Here is a 19,200-nt window from a genome sequence, read left to right on the forward strand (position 1 = left end):
TTTCTCCTACTAATTAAGGATTTGGTCGAGAAGTGCCCGCAATAATCCCTCGTTGAGAAAGATTCAGACGGTGTCGTGAATACTGGACACGACCCGATATAATTTACGAATTACAGAGAAAAAAAACCCAATTCAACGTGACCCGACACATCTGAACCCAATTCAACTAATATTGATTCTTCTTTCTCCTGCTAATTAACCTCTTTTTAAAGAGGATTTGGCCAAAAAGCGCGTGTAATAATCTCTTGTTCAGAAAGATTAAATGCTGGGTATAACTAGATCTAATTTATGAATTACAGAGAAAAATCCGATTCAACGAGGCCCGACGCGTCTTATTGCTGTAAATTGAGACAAATCGTCACGAATTATAAGCACGATCATGGCGCAAATTGTTAATCCTAATTCTTGATGGTGGGAGAAGGGACACTCTTTGAAAGTCACCCTCCAGCCTAACATTCTTGGGATTGTGCCACGTGGAAAGTTTGCGCCACTGTCCTCCGACCACTCGATTTGAGGTGGGCGGGCCGGTGAAGTGACGTGGCCGCCATGATTGACTCTCCTTTATGTGTCTGCCACGTGGGAGGGAACGACACTTAATTAAAAAAAAAACCTTTTTTCATATTCATGTTATCTTTCTTCATAAATGACTCCCTCGGTGTAGATTTGTCAATATTCTTCTCCCATCAATTAAAAGAAAGTAATGGATTTTGAAAGTTCAAGAAGAAAACAATGGATTCCGATTTTTGAAAGTAGAAATGAGAAAAGCGCAATCCAAAACACGAATTAGTACGTTTACATATGATTATACGTCAAATTTGAAATGACAAGAATCCGTCGATGACATCATTTGAATCGTTATAAAAACCAATTATGATACTTGAATAGGAATTGCCTCCTAATTTAGGGGCTGTTTTGGTTGCAGAAGGGAAAAAAAAATCTCCAGAAAGGTATCTTTAAAAGGGGAGAAAGAGAAAAAAAAAAAAAAACCTAAGAATACAGGATGATGCTTACATATATCTCCGGATCATGAATGTCCGGAATCCATATCGTGCAAGGAGATGCGATTAATATGGACAAGAAGTGGCGATGCCATATATGCAAAGTGAAAGAGACTCATAGAAATAGCAGAGGCAAATAAAGTTTTTGCACATTTTCAGTTTTATAGACCAAATTCAATCACAACCATCAACTTCTATAGGTTCGCCTGGAGTGCACATGACTAAAGGCTTTAGCTGACCCTCTCCATGTGATCTTAGTAATTTTACCGGATATGAATTCGGGTTTTCTATCGATTTCCAATAAATAATGACCGCTTCAATCTACATTTTAATAGGTTTAATTGTCTGTCCACTATCAAACCCATTTTATGTATAATAGGCCTTTTATTAATGACCAACGAGTATTTGCGAGACATTTATTAATCAATTAACTAAAACGATTGCGAGAACCAATGCACTAATTTTATGTGCAATCAGGACTTTGAAAATCTAAGCTTTAATTTCAAAAAAACTTCGCAAGTATGTGGGAAGTTTGTTAATGAAATTCCAAAAACATATAATCCCCTTGGGTTGACACACTTGACTGGAAGTCGAGGCATCGAGATTTAGCTAAGAAGCAAGGGATCAAATGTTCAATATTTCAGCAATTACGTGCAAAACGCTATGAATTATGCGATCTGGGCAAGTTAAAGTCTGATTTTAACTAGTTCATGGGTTTTTTGGATTTCTTTACTCGTGCTCTTGAATTATAAAAAATAAAGTACGAAAAGTAAATTGTGACGACAATTCTTTGCCGGATAGTCCAATTAAAATAAATTAAATTGCTGAAAATGGACGTGCTAAAATGACTTGAAGAAGTGCCGTGAAGATATGTGTGATGGTGATGGACAGTGATTCCTACTCGGATGTCTACTCCTTCGGAGAAAAACGAAACAAAATCGTTGACTTGCCGTCCCCGATCTTTGTCCTTGCTAGTCCTCCATTGATGGTTGAGTCGTCTACTTTGACTAGGATTAGACCAATCGCTTCAATGCCAGATCTTCCCAAAAAGCATTTGCTCTGAAAAGCCGCAAAGTTATGATTAAATCTGCTTAATTTGAATCATTCGTCGCAAGTGTGAAGCTCTTGTAATAACAAATTAGAATGGCTATTAATTAGAGTAATCAATCCGTGTTGTGTCGGGTCAAAGCAGGATACCTAATCCGAAAACCACACGTTTAACAAATGCGTGAAGTTGCTTCTATACAGACATGATCTTTCTAATAGAGCGGATCATATGACACGCGCTACTAACATGATTATCAATGTGTCATCGTGTCGGTCGTCGACATGACATGATGCACTGATCTATGTATATGATAAACACGTCCATACATTGTATATCAAATAACTATAAAAGTGAAAAAAACTATATTTTTAATTGGTAAGTTTTGATTTATTGACTTGTATATGAAATTACATCCAGATTAATAAGTAAGGCAGATTGATGATAATATGTTCTTCTAGAAACATTCCATGAGATAAAAGGAGATGATTAAGTGTTTTTTTAAATGATGTGAAAGAAACGTGTCTAATTAATGTTAAGGGAAGTAGGATGGAATGGAGATTTGTGATGGTGAGGTTCATTCATAGAACTCTATTTTACCCATATTTTTTACTATGTATAGAAAAGTTTTGTTCTACAGAAAAAGCTTTTAGTCTTCAAACAACATTCCCAGTTACACCCCGACTCCTACAGGAAAGGAGAACGACACGACGGTTGTCCTACCCAAAAGACATAATCTCAAATATATAACCAACATAAAATTACTATCATAATATATATCCATCTATATATTCGATAAAATAGTAAGTCGGTTAAAGAATATTTTCTATAATCCATAAAACAAATATATACATTTCAAAACTCAGTTAAACTCGACAACTATCATCAAACTTACATACAATGGCCTTAGATCATATGCAAAATTCTACTACCAAAATTTCCCATCAATAGTGCTCTCATTCTACTTGCCACAAACTGAAGAACCTTAAAATGATGTAAGATAAATGGTATGGGCAACTCTAGCCCAGTAGGTAGTACAAATTGTTGAGGAAAACTCCTATTAATTTTGAAGTTGACAAAACCTTCCATGTTATTGTAAATCTGATACTTATTATGAACTAATTTATTCCAGGTATATATATTCTGGAAGCTCATAAAAATCTCTTCTAAACAAATCAAGCATCTACTATCTATATTTATAAAATAATATCTGAACTCATTTTTCCCAAATCTAGTATATAATGTACGTACAAGATTAGAATGTGTTATATCACTTCAACATAAATATATACATATTAGAAATATTCTTTCAATCAATTATATTAAAACAAGGATTAATACCACAAAAACCCCCAAACTGGTACACTTGTAACAAATTTACTTCAAATTAATTTTTGACCATAAAAAATCCCAAACTAGTACACATGTGACAAATTTACCTTTCGTTAGTTTCGGCTAAATTTTATTGTTAAATTGCTGATTTGGATGACACGTGGTAGTTAATGAGTGTATCAATTTGGGCTTTTATTTCTCTGTTTGTCACAGGTTTAACATTTTGTGATTTTTTATGGTACTAATCCAATATAATGGAGGGTAAATTTGTCACAAGTGTATTAGTTTGGGGTTTTTTGTGGTCAAAAAATTGGTTTGGGAAAATTTGTCACGATTGTACTAGTTTGGGTTTTTTATGGTAAAAAGATTAGTTTTTGGTAAATTTGTCACGGATGTATCAATTTAGAGTTTTTTGTAGTATTAACCCTTAAAACAAATATCAACGGTTCAATCCATTGATCAATCACATACTCAATATCCGGCTACGGTGACGATTAACGCCTTGTGACAAGGCAACTAAGATTCCTGTTTAGCTAGGTATCCACTTATTTTAGCCGATGGCTTAGCCTAGAAAGATATCCAAAAAACAGTATGCGTACTTAACCACTCAATAGGTTTTAAGCATAGCGACATGAGCATAAACTACTAGCTCATCCTCCAATACCCACAAATCAAATCCAAAATCCATCCCATAAATTAAAATACATTTCACAAACCATAACATTCAATTAAACAACAAGAATTCATTTCTTAAACTAGGTTCATTAATTAGTACTTATGGCCTCTCGCAAATCGTTTCACAAAATATTTCTCAACCATTTACAAATATTTAACTCAAACTAGTTCAAAGGATATTTCGTCATCTCAAATAATAAAAAACGGTAGTATTTGTCCGATCTAGTTTTTATGCAACAATATGCTTTAACATTTTTTAAACCAAATCATACCTTGCACGTAACATATATTACCCATATCACTTTCGAAATATAAGCACCACACATTTGGAAATGCCAAAACCAAGCAACAAAGGCTATTCGAACTGATGAACTCGAAATCCTATCAATTAAGCAAGAAACGAATGTTAAAGCTCAAGCAAATAACTACGTTAACTAAGACTCGACTAGGTGACACAATTTTGGAGTCAAATCTTTTACTATGGATAGACAAAAGACCTCAAGAACAACTAATCACATCTAATGGCCACTTGCGCTGCGAACAACCACTCATGTGATAAACAGCCTCTCACATGACCAACTTTCTCCTACCACAAGTCTCTTTACCAAACTCCGATTCAAACAGGATTACTATAAAAAGAAAGCCCTTTCGAAATACTAAAAGAATGTAAATTGCCAACTCAAATGATGGAAGAGGACAACTCAAAACCATTGTCAAATACGGTAATTCGTAACTAAGCAGTAATGTGCATGAAACTTTAAATATTCATTCCGACCAAACCGTAACTCCAAATTAACTTCCGTAAATTTCCACGGCTCTACAGCACCCTAAACTATCATTGCCATATAATTCATAGCTTAATAAACTCTAGAGTAAACCCAAAAAGCTAAAATCTACATAGATTTGCGAAATTTCTTCCGATTAGATGAACAAAAGTTCGAGTCCTCACCGGGCACTGCCAAAAGGAGTTAGTTCCCGCCCTTCTGTTTTATCATACGAATTTCTTTCTTCGCGGCTCCTGCAGAAAATGAGAGCTCATTAGATGGGGCTGACTTTGGACCCTTGGGTCTTGGCCCAATTATTACATTCGCTGAGATAACGGCGTTAGGGCGGGTCAGATCCGGAAAAGTTTCGGGTCGTTGAGGTTGTAACAAGAGAACATGATCCTAAAAACTGTGGACATTCAACACAAAACTTAGATTGTTAAGGGAATATATTCATATATTTCAACTTGTAGATTGATTTGAACAAGGAGTTCGACTTGCTATGCGACCCGAGTTAAAATTGTGATGTGTTCATAAACATATTTTTTTAAATGCAAGACGATACGGCCTATGTATCTGGCCTATGTATCTATATGTAATTTGTAATTTTTTTGCATGGATTGCGTGGACAACATAATTCTGTTTAACGAACTTTGCAAATAAGTCTATCAATGTCTTTTTTGCATGCATCTAGACGTATCTATTGATTAAGGAAAATTACGATATGTGAGGATAATTTACAACCCGATGGGGCTTTAAGTTTACGAATGACGATGGATTATTACGATCATGAAAGCAATTTACTTAGAAAATGAAAAAAAAAAAGAAGACTTATACTAAACTCAGGTTGTTTCTGATTTTTCATGGGAAGTTACCAATATGCTGGAATACTCAACCTTATGAGATTTTGAGGTAAATTATTATACGTGAAGGGTGCTTACTAATATGCCATTTACGCAAACATACACGATAGTTTATATCATTTAGGGCAATTATTAAATTCAGCTACCATTACTTACCATGGCTTGATGTATTTTACTATATTGGTTAATTGCGGCTGTTAGCATTTATATGTTACGGATGGTATAGACGAATTACTGTCCAATAACGTTATTTATTAAATATAAGTGCAAGCGAGTTACGATCATTACAAGTAAATTAAGATTCATAAAGCTAAATTGCAATCGATAAGTAAGAGTATGACCGATCTCAGGACAATTTTAAGTATGTTACAATAAATTCGGAAAAATTACGACCACTCTTTTTATTATTCAAGAATTGTTTGCTTGCTTGATTCTCAAGTCTGAATTCGTCGATCATTACGTGCATAAGGTTTAAGACTTACAGTGGACTTTTCTTCCTATTACAAAATGTCTTCTATACATTTTTCGGTCATTCATGACAAAATGAATTCATTTAATGTGAAATCAATTCATTTTAAGCATGCTCAAACATATATATAACGATGATTTATATTGTGATTACGATAAAAAGCCCGTCGTTAGGGCATGGGAAAATATGTTTGTAGGGACAATAAAAAGTCCCATTGTCGTGGCTCGGAGCAAAAATTGTTAGCAGGTGTAATCTTTTCCTCGCTTTAGTATAATCGAAATATTGTCACAACTTTAGCGATACACATAATGTACGTGCACAACCTTCAAGCGACACGAGACAACTTTCTAAAAGTTAGTTACCATAAAACTGTGGTAGCCGTAGATCCTTTTTGACAACTACAAGTAAAAATGACCAAGAATGTCTGACTTCTTCTTCTGCTGCATCTTTTTTTGTTTTTCCATTTCACAGGGGGTGATCGGTCGAGGACTTACGTACAAGTTGAAGGTGACAGGTTCGATTTCCCGATCTATCTCCGATTTTGACTATCATGAATTAGGAAAAATGACACAAACAATCCATGAACTTTGGCTAAATGTGCAATGTGATTCATGAACTGTAATTTGTTCAATGTAATTAAAATTGTGATGTGTTCATAAACATATTTTTTGAATGAAAGACGACACGACCCATGTATCCATCATGTGAATTCTGTAATTTTCTTTGCATGGATTGCATGGATAACACAATTCTGTTTAATGACCTTTGCAAATAAGTCTATCAATGTCTTTTTTTGCATGCATCTAAACGTCTCTATTGATTAAGGAAAATTACGATATGTGAGGATAATTTACAACCCGATGGGGCTTTAAGTTTACGAATGATGATGGAATATTACGATCATGAAAGTAAGTTACTTAGAAAATTAAAAAAAAAAACGACTTATACTAAATTCAGGCTGTTTCTGATTTTTCATGGAAAGTTACCAATATGCTGGAATACTCAACCTTATGAGATTTTGAGGTAAATTATTATACGTGAAGGGTGCTTACTAATATGCCATTTACGCGAACATACATGATAATTTATATCATTTAGGGCAATTATTAAATTCAGCTACCATTACTTACCATGGCTTGATGTATTTTACTATATTGGTTAATTGCGGCTGTTAGCATTTATATGTTACGGATGGTATAGACGAATTGCCGTCCAATAACGTTATTTATTAAATATAAGTGCAAGCGAGTTACGATGATTACAAGTAAATTAAGATTCATAAAGCTAAATTGCAATCGATAAGTAAGAGTACGACCGATCTCAGGACAATTTTAAGTATGTTACGATAAATTTGGAAAAATTACAACCAATCTTCTTATTATTCAAGAACTGTTTGCTTGACCGCCAATATTTGCAGGTTTGGTGGTTGATTGAATTCTCTAGTCTGAATTCGTCGATCATTACGCACATAAGGTTTAAGACTTACGGTGGACTTTTCTTCCTATTACAATATGTCTTCTATACATTTTTCGGTCATTCATGACAAAATGAATTCATTTAATGTGAAACCAATTCATTTTAAGCGCGCGCGCATATATATATATTGATGATTTATATTGTGATTACGATAAAAAGCACATCTTTTTCGGGCATGGGAAAATATGTTTGTAGGGACAGTAAAAAGTCCCATTGTCGTGGCTCGGAGCAAAAATTGTTAGCAGGTGTAATCTTTTCCTCGCTTTAGTATAATCGAAATATTGTCACAACTTTAGTGATACACAGAATCAGAATCAGAATGTACGTGCACTACCTTCAAGCGACACGAGACAACTTTCTGAAAGTTAGTTACCATAAAACCGTGGTAGCCGTAGATCCTTTTCGACAACTACAAGTAAAAATGATTCACAGGGGGTGATCGGTCGAGGACTTATGTACAAGTTGAAGGTGACAGGTTCGATTTCCCGATCTATCTTCGATTTTGACTATCATGAATTAGGAAAAATGACACAAATAATTCACGAACTTTGACCAAACGTGCAATGTGGTCCCCGAATTTTTAATTTGTCCAATATAATTCAGGGACTAAATTGAATATGTACCAAAAGTCAAAGGACAGCATTGAACAAATTAAAAGTTCAGAGATCAAATTAAACAACAAGGTAAAGTTTAGAAATTACATTAAATAAATTAAAAATTCAGAGATTAAATTGCACGTTAAGTTAGGGTTCATGAACTGTTTGTATCGTTATCCGTCGTTAGAGTATTACTGCCAATCATGGAATCGAGGACACTTGTACCGGACAGAGACAGGAACTACAGTTGCATCCGCCGGCATCTGTCCGATTCTGTGGCGCGCCGTCCCTTCGTCCCTTCGTCGTCTTCGTCGAAACTTCCTCGCACGCCCGCGATCGGGCCCCCACCCACTGCGACCCACCTTCCTCACTCTCTCTGCTTTCCGCTCCTCTCACTCCCTCCCTCCTCATTGCCTCAAGCTTCGACTCCCCCTTCTTCTTCTTCTTCGTCTGCGTCGTCGTCGTCGTCGACCCACGAACCAAGAACCTCGCGGGTGTCTCTCCGATGGCTGCGGCGTCCGCCCCGTCGCCGGCGAGTCTCGAGCTCCGGCCGCTCGGCGGCACGGGGCTGAAGGTGAGCTGCGTCGGCTTCGGCGCGTCCCCTCTCGGCAGGGTCTTCGGCCCCGTCTCCGAGGACGAGGCCGCCGCCTCCGTCCGCGAAGCTTTCCGCCTCGGCATCAACTTCTTCGACACCTCCCCGTAAGGCAAATTTGCAAGTTTTTCGTATTCCTTTTCCCGTACTTCTTGTCAGCCCGCGAGGGAGAGAGAAAGAGAGGGAGAGAGGGAGGATTCGGCGAATTGGGGTCATTTTGTTACCTGGATCTCGAGAATGGATGAGGGTCTAGGATAGAAAAACGGGCAGGTTTTGCCTTCTTAAGCTGTGTCTGAATTGGTGATGATCGTCTGTTTGTTGCTGAGAACGTGGGAATGAGTGGCTTAGGAGTCAGGGTGAGCTTATGGTAAAATTGGCGTAATTTGAGAGAGGGGACGTTGAGACGGTTGAAAGATTTTGAGATGGTACGATGATGTCCGCGATGGTTCATTGCCGGAGGATTGCGGAGTGAGGGGATTTGTTCTTTTGCTCGAAATCTTGATGAGCGATAAGATCACTGGGAGTTAATCACATAAGAAGAGGACTAGTGGAAGTTACTGCAATAGCAGTGTTAATAATTCTTTGATGATGGAGATAAGCGATTATTTGCATTACTTTTGTTAAAGGTGGCACGCCTAATACATTACTCAATTGCTTCTTTTCCTCCAATCTCCATCGAAATTTACTACTTTGCGTGAGCATTGGACCGATGAAAGTGGAGAAATTGATCTGGACTCAGCTACTCTTAGGTGTTTGTTCAGCTCATTTGAGGTCTCTCTTTGTTTTGGGATTGGTCGATACTCTCACATAATTTCTGGTCTTCATTTTGTTTTACCCGCTTTTTAAGGAGGCTCTGTTATTGTTTTTGCACCATACATTTTGGACTTGCATTGTGCACTGTTTTCCGCTTGAAAATGTGTCCTGATGTATCCTATTGTCAAAGGTACTATGGAGGAACGTTGTCAGAGAAGATGCTGGGGATGGCACTTAAAGCTTCAGGTGTACCAAGAGATCAGTATGTTGTCTCGACGAAATGTGGACGTTACAAAGAGGGCTTTGACTTTAGTGCGGAGAGAGTGACAAGGAGCATTGATGAGAGTTTAGAAAGATTGCAACTTGATTATGTAGATATACTTCAATGCCATGATATCGAATTTGGCTCCCTAGATCAGGTGCTTACCTTTCTCGTTCTTCCATCTGTGCCTTATATTGTTGATTTGTCACATGAATTCTGAAAAATGAGCGTAAACACTTGGCTTTTCCAAACTGACAGATTGTCAATGAGACTATTCCTGCACTTCTGAAACTGAAGGAAACCGGAAAGATCCGTTTCATTGGCATTACTGGATTACCATTGGGAATCTTCACATATGTGCTTGATCGTGTGCCACCAGGTTCAGTCGACGTAGTCCTTTCTTACTGCCACTTCAGTATCAACGACAATACCTTGGAAGATTTGCTGCCATACTTGAAGAGCAAAGGTGTTGGTATAATAAGTGCCTCACCCCTAGCAATGGGGCTTCTTACCGAGAGTGGTCCACCAGAGTGGCATCCAGCTCCCCCTGAGCTAAAGGTTGGTTTGCAATTTTTTCCCTTTGTTTCTCACTGAGATAATATGTTAAAATTAAAAAACAAAGTCTAACTAAGGGGTATTTTGCCTAGCTATCTGTCATCCTTAGTTCTCCAGATGGATTTTACCTATGAGCTACGATGAGAATCTTTTGAGCATTTCAGGTGCTTGTGCGGAAGGATGCTCATTTACGTCATAGAAGTAGATTGGCAATACTGGAAGGTCGTGAGTATAGTTTTGGGATTTTTGATGAGTTTGAAGACATCATTTGTGTGATATCGATCAAGGCTGAGCTAGAATAAAATTAGCAGGCCACTTGCTGAGGTGATTGGTCTCGGTCGATCTTCTAGTTAATAAAAACTTTTGTAGTTTAGCCCGTTATAGCCACCTCACTTGTGTGTTTGAGAGGAGTGGGAGCCATATGTCTTTTTATGCTAATTGGTACACATTGTTGGTACTTTTATAACCTTAGTCAGAGTAATGATCATCACGCACATGATTTGTCTTCAGTCTGCATGTCAAGATGCTGCGGCCTTTTGCCAGAAGAAAGGGAAGAACATCTCAAAGTTAGCTATGCAATACAGCTTGACAAACAAGGATATTTCCTCGGTGCTGGTTGGCATGAACTCCGTCAAACAGGTATGAATTAACACTTACGCTTGGGGCTTTCGGTGACTTATCAAGATCGTATTGTGAATGATGTTTGCCTTCTCTTAACCATATCTGTTTTGTTGACCAGAGCACTACTTACCTAATTTACATCCTTTTTACATTTCCCTGATTTCAATCATACCAAATTATAGTGAAAAAATAGTATAATTGGCTCTTCTTTGTTTTACGCTGATCCCAACATGACTGGAGAAAATGGCGGTAACTATGGTCGATATTATTTCAGATAACTGTCATATTGTAGTCTTGCTTTCTGCTTGGAAATGTAATCTTGGCTTTTCTCATTGACAGACGCTTTTTGCCTGTGTGCACCCGTAAAATTGTCATCCTACTTCTAAGTTCTTTGTGGTTTACTACCTATGTCCATTATGTCTTTGCCTAGTTTGTCTCCTTTGGTTTCTAGGCAGTGCAGAGAAAAGCATGGGTCAGAGTGCAATATGCATCCAAACTTCTTGATTGGGACAGTTAGAATTTAACTGTATCTGGGAGTGTGGTGGGGCACTGGCTTTGGCTTTAGTTAGGGGATGAGCCAATTTACGCATGGCTCATGTGAGGCCATTTGGGGTTTGATGTTCTGCTAAGATCCCTATAGTCCTCGTTGATTGCTAAATTGGTTCATCCTCCTGACAAAAGTTAAGCCGAGGAATCTGGTACCCCCAATGCCATGTAGATAACGATCACAGATGCATTTTTGTCAAAACAATTCCGTAGCTAACTCATCAAGCACCTTCTACTGCGATGAAGAACATGGGTGATATCGCCGCTGCTAGTTAAATAGCTGCGTAGCATGTAGCAGTGTAGGAATGAACCTCTCTGATACGCTTCTCACGCGCCGCTCGAAAATCAGGTCGAGGAGAATGTCGCCGCTGCAACGGAGCTGGCGTCCGTGGGAATGGATCAAGAAACACTGTCCGAGGTCGAAGCCATCCTCAAGCCGGTGAAGAACCTGACGTGGCCGAGCGGGATCCAGCAGAGCTAATAAGTTCACATCATTCCAGATGTTATGATGTGTTTGTATTGATGTATTCACTTATCCCATTTCCTGTCTTGTGAACTTGTCATCATGAAATATGTTTGCTTCAAATTTGCTTATCACATTCCAATCCATGCAACCAAGTGCTTTTCAGTGGGAACTTATTTTTCCTCCTTTCTTTGCTTTAAATTGAGGGATTGTATCAAATGACATAGCAAAGGTATTGATAATGCAAATTTTTTTTTTCTTTTTTCTTCTTTTTTTTTTTTTTTGCATTTTCCTTTATGAATATAACAGAGAATATTTCCTATGATGATAATTACAATCAATGTCCTCAATTATTGGCAAGAATAGAGGGAAAGATCTGATAAGCTAATTAGGGCAAAACCCTCTAATTTCTTGGATTTGCTGACCCGTTGGGGATTTGATTTTAAAGATTGCTGCCATCGATCCATATCGCCCTCGCAAACGTATGATCCGATGGAGATTCCAATCTTGTACTAATGAGTAACATCTACAGGAGCAGCGTGCGAGATAGAGGATTCATGTCCATTCGAATATTCGTCATCGGAACAAAATGGCTCTTATAATGTCTCTGATTTTGTAATCATGCAAAAAGCATTTTGTCGACAATGCAAAATTGATACGAATATTTGAAATGAAGGTGAAAGGACTCGAGACGAGTTGACAGCTCTAGCCTATACAAAACATGGGATTAGAAGAGAATATGATAGGAAAGAGATCGATATGAAAATATTTTAAACCTCGGCAGACTCTGCCTCTTTTGTAACGAGAGCAATTATTCCGTTGCAGTAGTCATAATTTTACTGATGTTAGTTATAAAACTAAATAACACGGTCGATAGCCATGGCATGAATTGTCAATCCTATTTCTCTTTCGCGAGAAACAAATAAATTGGTTTCTTTTTTTTTTTCAAAGAGCAATATTAGGTCCATTGATTTTTTTTTTATTGTATAAAAACTCTTTCACAAAGAAGGGATAGAAATATTTTATACGGAGTGCCTAAACGAGTTTATCATCCAATACATAAGTCCTATTTATTTTATATATCGAGCGACCAATCCGCACTTCACTTAGAAGATAAAAAAAATATCTAAAAATTCTAATAATATTCTAATACAAACTTTTTAGTTAATATTTTCTTTCGGTACAAGTAAATTTTCTCTTTAAAATTTTTTACTGCATTAAGATACCAATAGAAGTAGAACCACATACTTTTTTTCTTCAAAAATTTATTTTCGAAATATGATGATGTCATGAACAATCTCCAAAATATCCACGTCATCACATCACTCGTCTTCAGCCTTGGAGGGCGGCTCACCAACCTCCACCAGTCGCTCTACATAGCAAGTAGCGCGTGGGGCCCACCGGATACCACTGCCCTCTTTTGCATTTTCATTTCGTTTCATTTTTTTATTTTTATTTTTTTTTATTTTTTGGGGCCCTTCAGGGATTTAAAAACAAGGGATAAAAAGAAAAATAAGAAAAGAAAAAACATTCACTATTTGTTTCTGTGGCTCACTCGACACTCCTCAAGCGCACACTCCGATCGCCCATCCGCCGTCGCCGCCGCCGCCGCCGTCGTCGTCGATTCGTCAGCAGCGGCAGCCAGAGCGCCCCAGACCGGCCATGGCGACGGCGAGGGTCATCCCGGCCGCGGCGACCAGTGCCGCCACCTCCTGCCTGCTCGCCAGGACGCCGTTCTCGCTCAACCGGAGGGCCGCGAGCGCCGGCGGGCTGTGCTTCTTCAGGAGGGCCGCGCCGCCGCCGTCGCCGCCTCCGCCGTTGTCGTCGTCCACCAGGAGGCTGTTCGCTTGCCGCGCTATCTACAAGCCTCAGGTCCAGGTCAAAGAGGAGGGCAAGCCCGAGACGCTCGACTACCGGGTCTTCCTCGTCGACAACTCCGGCAAGAGGGTCTCTCTCTCTCTCTCTCTCTGGTCCCTCGCTTTCTCTCTGAGTGTGCTTCTTCGATTCTCGAGAATATGATGGAAAACGGGTGGATTTCTATTGGGAGTATCGGAAAGTTTTGTGCTGTTGTTTATACAGAGCTTCCGATCAGTGGATTGCCGATAGGAAGATGTGGGAGCTTTCTATTTTACCAAGATTGTCACTCTATTCGAAGCTTTGTGTTTGCAATGTTTTCGTTGGATTGGTAATGGTGGTGATCAATGGTACCGAACGAGCGCGAAAAAAGACAACTTGATTCGATTATTGTCTCCGTCTTATCTCGTATTTGCGGCAAAATCATGTTTTGACCAATGAGCGCGCTAGCAGAGAACTTGCAATGATGCAATTGGCTGCTCGTGATTTGATATTAGTGTCCTCTGAGTTACCGGACAGTAGGGTGGCAAGAATGTAGTCCTTGGAATGCGCATGGATGGGGCGAAGCCGTATTTTAGCGTCTTTTAAAGTTTGTTTGTCTTGCAGGAAAATGCCCGATGTCGGAATTTTATGTTGGAATTGTTTGAACGCTGAACTTTGAACTGGGTTCTGTTTTTTTAGATTACATTTCCACACGGGGAAGTGTCTCACGTTCTTCTTGTTTTCATAGAGACTTTATGCAAATTTAAAGATCTCATTGACTGAACATTGATTTAAGAAAATTCAAGTTACCGGTTCTTGGGCTTAAACATGGAGTAGAATTATGATACTGGTGCAGATATCCCCCTGGCATGATATACCATTGCAACTGGGCGATGGTGTTTTCAACTTTGTAGTTGAAATACCCAAGGAGTCCAGTGCAAAGATGGAAGTTGCCACTGACGAGCCGTTCACTCCCATCAAGCAGGATACTAAGAAGGGAAATCTTCGATATTATCCGTAAGATTTGCTTCTCTGTTACCGTGTGTTATTCCCTTCCCTGAGGTCCATGTTGAAATATCTCTGTGTCAGCTTCTTAATATGAATCTTTCTGCTTGCTAATATGTTCAACTGCAAGGCATAGGCTGACCAGTACTTATAGTTGTTTATTTAAAAGGTGATTTTCATTCTATTAACCAAAAAAACCTGGTGTCTACTTTCTGAGCACGTTAGGCACTTTAATTTCTGAGTAATCTGTCACAGCCACAGTCACTTATGAGTTGTAGTTCCTTTAGTTCCTCTCGTGAATGTCAGATATAAAAGTCTTTGAGTCTGAAATTCCAGAATTTCTGATTGACATGTCGTAAATCTCCTCATATACATGGTCATTATGATTAATTTCCAGTTTGTTTTTCCCCTGAATTCTTGCCGGTGCATAATTTTGAAGCTCCAAGTCGACGCACAGATGAATTATATAGCCTTCCTTGTGTTCCTCTTTATTTCTCATTTAGTGGAACATCTGTTACTTTTCTGTTTTTAAGCTATGAATCTATGATCGAGAGCAGTGGGAGAGACCCAATGCCCACTTGTAGCCATATGTATAATTAGAATGACGATGGCCGTGGGTGGCTTACATCGGTGCTTCATGCCTTTGTATTTCTAGCATGATAGCCTGTACTTATGTTCAAGATCTTTGTTCTTAGAGCATTCTTATCCTTTTGGGGTTTTCATTCATTTTGACTGGAGCTTCCATTGTTTTGTGGTTTTGGAGCATCTTGATGTTAAATCTCATAAACGTATACCTAAAGGAGTAACTGCCCTTTTTCTTCTAGTAATTGTTGTTAGAGTAATGAAATTCTGCATCATTTCTCATTTGATGTTTCTCAAGTGTATATGTTCCTGGGGACCTCCTTTATGATTCTTCTACATGATTACTTTATTCGAAGACTCATAGCTGCTGTGGAGGATACTGATACATTTTAAAGAGATGTAGTCTTCAGGTTATGGTCCTCTCATATTTGAACTGGATTTATGTCTTACAGTTTAAAATTAAAATAAATTGCTTATTATGTATTTAGAAGTAGCCAATTAGGTTGGAATTCACAGGTATAGGATGAAGCCTTCTCAAATTGGAGTTCAGCTAGGTCTAGAGGAGAGTTATGCATTCTAATAAGATTTTTTAAATTCCAAAGCTGAAGCATCTTAATTGTTTTCCTCAGCTATAATATCCACTGGAATTATGGATTGCTTCCACAAACATGGGAAGACCCATCTTTTGCTAACTCTGAAGTTGATGGGGCATTTGGTGATAATGATCCAGGTATTGAACAAACTTTATCCAGTTCTTTTAAACATTTCTTTCTTCAAGACTTTTAATGGAAATATAGAATAATATTAATCTAGTATTTCATTTTTTTCACTGTATAGTTGATGTTGTTGAGATTAGTGAAAGTCGGAGACAGATTGGTGAGATTCTGAAGGTCAAGCCCTTGGCTGCACTAGCTATGATTGACGAGGGGGAACTTGACTGGAAGATAATAGCAATTTCACTGGATGATCCTAAAGCTTCCCTTGTAAATGATATAGACGATGTTGAGAAGCATTTTCCGGTATGTTCTACTTAAATGAGTATCGTACTTTTCACTCATGCTATTCCCCCACTCTCAACAATATGCTGTTAAGCACCATATTTTCATTGTTTTGCAACTTTGATATGTTTATGCTACAAACAGGTACTAACTTATAATTCTCTCTATATCTGATGCTTAATTTGGAATGTCAATAGTTTGTTTGGGTATGTTAGTTTATTCAAAGCATATGTATAATACCAACCTGGTCAACTGAACATTTCCTCTGGAAGGTCTCAATTTGAGAAGATGGCTTCAGGATTTTGTAATTATAAGAAGTGATGGTTGAAATGATTGGTCTATTATAGTGGTACAGATGTCTGAATTATGAAAAGGAAACTGTATGGCATTAGCAAAAGAGGTAGGATACTTGTTTTTTCCTTTGATAAAACATGATAATATGTTCAAAAGGGCACCAAGGGTGTTAAGTCCATTCACTAATTAGAAAGGATGAAAGTACTCTGCAAGATTCATGAAAAAATGCAAGTCAAAAGATTACTTCCCACATGGTAAGATCTTAGCATGGATATATATGCGTACCATCTCAATGTATATGGTACTCAACATTTTTAAAGCAGCTGTGTGTGCATGCGCGCGCTCGTGCGTGCGTGCGTGCGAATTGACGAAGACATTGGAAAAGGAATTGCAAATATAAACACTAGTCTTATCCCTAGAAATGTTCTAATTACCCTTGACTGGTGTATTCTTTTGTTTAATTACATCCTGCTTGAGAGTTATCTTGTGTCCTCAGGGTACACTAACTGCAATCAGGGACTGGTTTCGTGACTACAAGATTCCTGATGGCAAACCAGCCAATAAGTTTGGTCTTGGAAACAAGCCAGCTGACAAGGTAATATTCAATGTCTTTAACATACTTTGCACCGATTTGATGCCCGCCCCCCGCACCCCCCCCCCCAACCCAAAAAAAAAAAAAAAGGATTGTGCAGAAGTAGTAGAATGCCATGGCCCAGCTTGCACTTTATGATTACTAGCAATTTGCTTCACCTAAGACTTTCTTAACCTTGTGTTTTGAGTGATTTACCTAGTAAATGCATGCTCATCTTCAGCAAGTTGCTACTTTGAGAGTTGTCTGTCTTGCTTATTAATAAATAACTTTATGGCAATGCTCCATGACCATCAGTATTTATCAAAATTTCCTTTGCCTTTTTCCCCTTCACTAGCCAGCGAGTTGCTCTACTTAGACCCCGTGCATGCTGACATTCATCAATAGGGCCTATGTTGACGGGTACTTGCCAATTTGAGCATTTTGTCCGAGTTACGACAGCATTTTGCCTAGCTACCTATCTGGATAGGTCTTGATCTGAATGGTTTCTCCGCCTTTAGAATAGACCTTCATCTCTTTGTCTTGAATATTTGATATGAAAAGGTCTCTGGTCCCACTGCCATTCCAAAGGCCCAACCGACCGACAGTTAGGGAATGCTCTAATTATTAGATCTTTTAGCTTAGGCATTAGTGAACACATCTTCCTATAAGGTTGGAAGGTGTAGATATGCTATTGTTGCGTTTAAATTTGAATCTAATCAGTTGAATACTAAGAGATATGGTGCTGGCAGGCTTATGCTCTGAAGGTGATCACGGAGACAAATGAATCTTGGACCAAACTTGTGAAGAGATCAATTCCTTCTGGCGAACTATCCCTTGTGTAATGTTGATCATTGAATCCATGCATGCACACTTGGACGTAACGATTTTTACCATTATAGAGCTGGAAATGATCTCCGTGACTTGATTTGCCGGTATTGTGTACTCTAATAGAGTAAACAAGTCCTGGATGTTTAGGTGACGTTTACCATTGTGTATCTTAGGCATCATTATTGTTTTGCTAACATTTGTGTCTGATTATTTATCTTATGAAAAATAAAAAAAAGTTTCGCTTCGTATCATACACCTTCATTGTTCTTTGGAGTTTGGGAAGTTATTCCTGTCTCAAATGCATTGTCATTTTTATGTTCATGAGAATCCTATGGGGCTGCTCTGTTCGCTATGATCAAACCGTTTTGTCGTTTTGCATACCCTACTGGGGTGGTGAAAAGCTTCCATTATGCACCGGTACGCGCTGAATTCCTATGTTACCTTTTGATTGATGTGCTGCATTGTTGCTAGTGTCCTCAATGTGATAGGTTAAGAAGCATTGAGTTGTCGATCTATTGCATTTGATTTTGTTTCTCGTAACTTTGCCGGGCTTTTTGGCCTAGCCATAGGTCATTCAGGTTATTTTGATCTCGTTCTCATCGCACATGTCACCTTTTACGTGCATTTACCCGTGCTCGGACAGAAACGAGCGCGGCGCACGGTTACTTCAAGCAATTCGGAGAGAGTACTTCATGAAACTTCTTGATGATGTAGCATCGGCATGTGTCGGAGCTGAGTAATTTGGGTCAAGACATGTCTTACCTCTGAAAGTGGTCATGGTGTTGTTCGAGAGGGTTTTGACCCTCTAGGCTTGCGTTGAGTTGACCGTCCCAATATGCAAATCTGATAGCTCCATCTAAGTTTAATCAGGGAGCGCTCTTGATAATCACCCAATTATCTTGAGCGTCCAAGAAATATTTCGACATTTATTGAAGCATTTGCTCGTTAGGTAACTTTTTCTAGTCTTTTGTTTTGAGGGAAATCAATGACTTGGAAAATATTTTATTTTAAAAAAACGATTCGCTTGTATTGTAAGGAAAAAATTGTCGAGAAAGAATATTTTTATCATCGCCAAC

The 19,200-nt window shown here is 38.4% G+C and overlaps 2 protein-coding genes across 2 annotated transcripts; both read left to right on the plus strand.

The window, feature by feature from the left end:
- The first annotated feature begins 8,442 nt into the window (after positions 1 to 8,442).
- Positions 8,443 to 12,133, plus strand: LOC115693666 (L-galactose dehydrogenase). The gene is made up of 5 exons (XM_030620705.2): positions 8,443 to 8,917; positions 9,754 to 9,982; positions 10,084 to 10,383; positions 10,891 to 11,019; positions 11,897 to 12,133. Exons 1-5 carry the CDS (start codon positions 8,724 to 8,726, stop codon positions 12,026 to 12,028), a joined length of 984 nt encoding a protein of 327 aa, XP_030476565.2. The 5' UTR covers positions 8,443 to 8,723; the 3' UTR covers positions 12,029 to 12,133.
- Positions 12,134 to 13,582: 1,449 nt separating this feature from the next.
- LOC115693667 (soluble inorganic pyrophosphatase 6, chloroplastic) lies at positions 13,583 to 18,377 on the plus strand. Its single transcript, XM_030620706.2, has 6 exons — positions 13,583 to 13,957; positions 14,703 to 14,863; positions 16,063 to 16,163; positions 16,271 to 16,452; positions 17,222 to 17,320; positions 18,046 to 18,377. The coding sequence occupies exons 1-6, from the start codon at positions 13,673 to 13,675 to the stop codon at positions 18,136 to 18,138; spliced, it is 921 nt and encodes a 306-aa protein (XP_030476566.2). The 5' UTR covers positions 13,583 to 13,672; the 3' UTR covers positions 18,139 to 18,377.
- The last annotated feature ends 823 nt before the right edge of the window (positions 18,378 to 19,200 follow it).

Source organism: Syzygium oleosum, unplaced genomic scaffold (genome assembly GCF_021117445.2).
Source record: "Syzygium oleosum isolate NSW1041296 unplaced genomic scaffold, Sole_v2.1 Sole_v2.27, whole genome shotgun sequence".
In the NCBI taxonomy this organism is placed as follows: Eukaryota; Viridiplantae; Streptophyta; class Magnoliopsida; order Myrtales; family Myrtaceae; genus Syzygium; species Syzygium oleosum.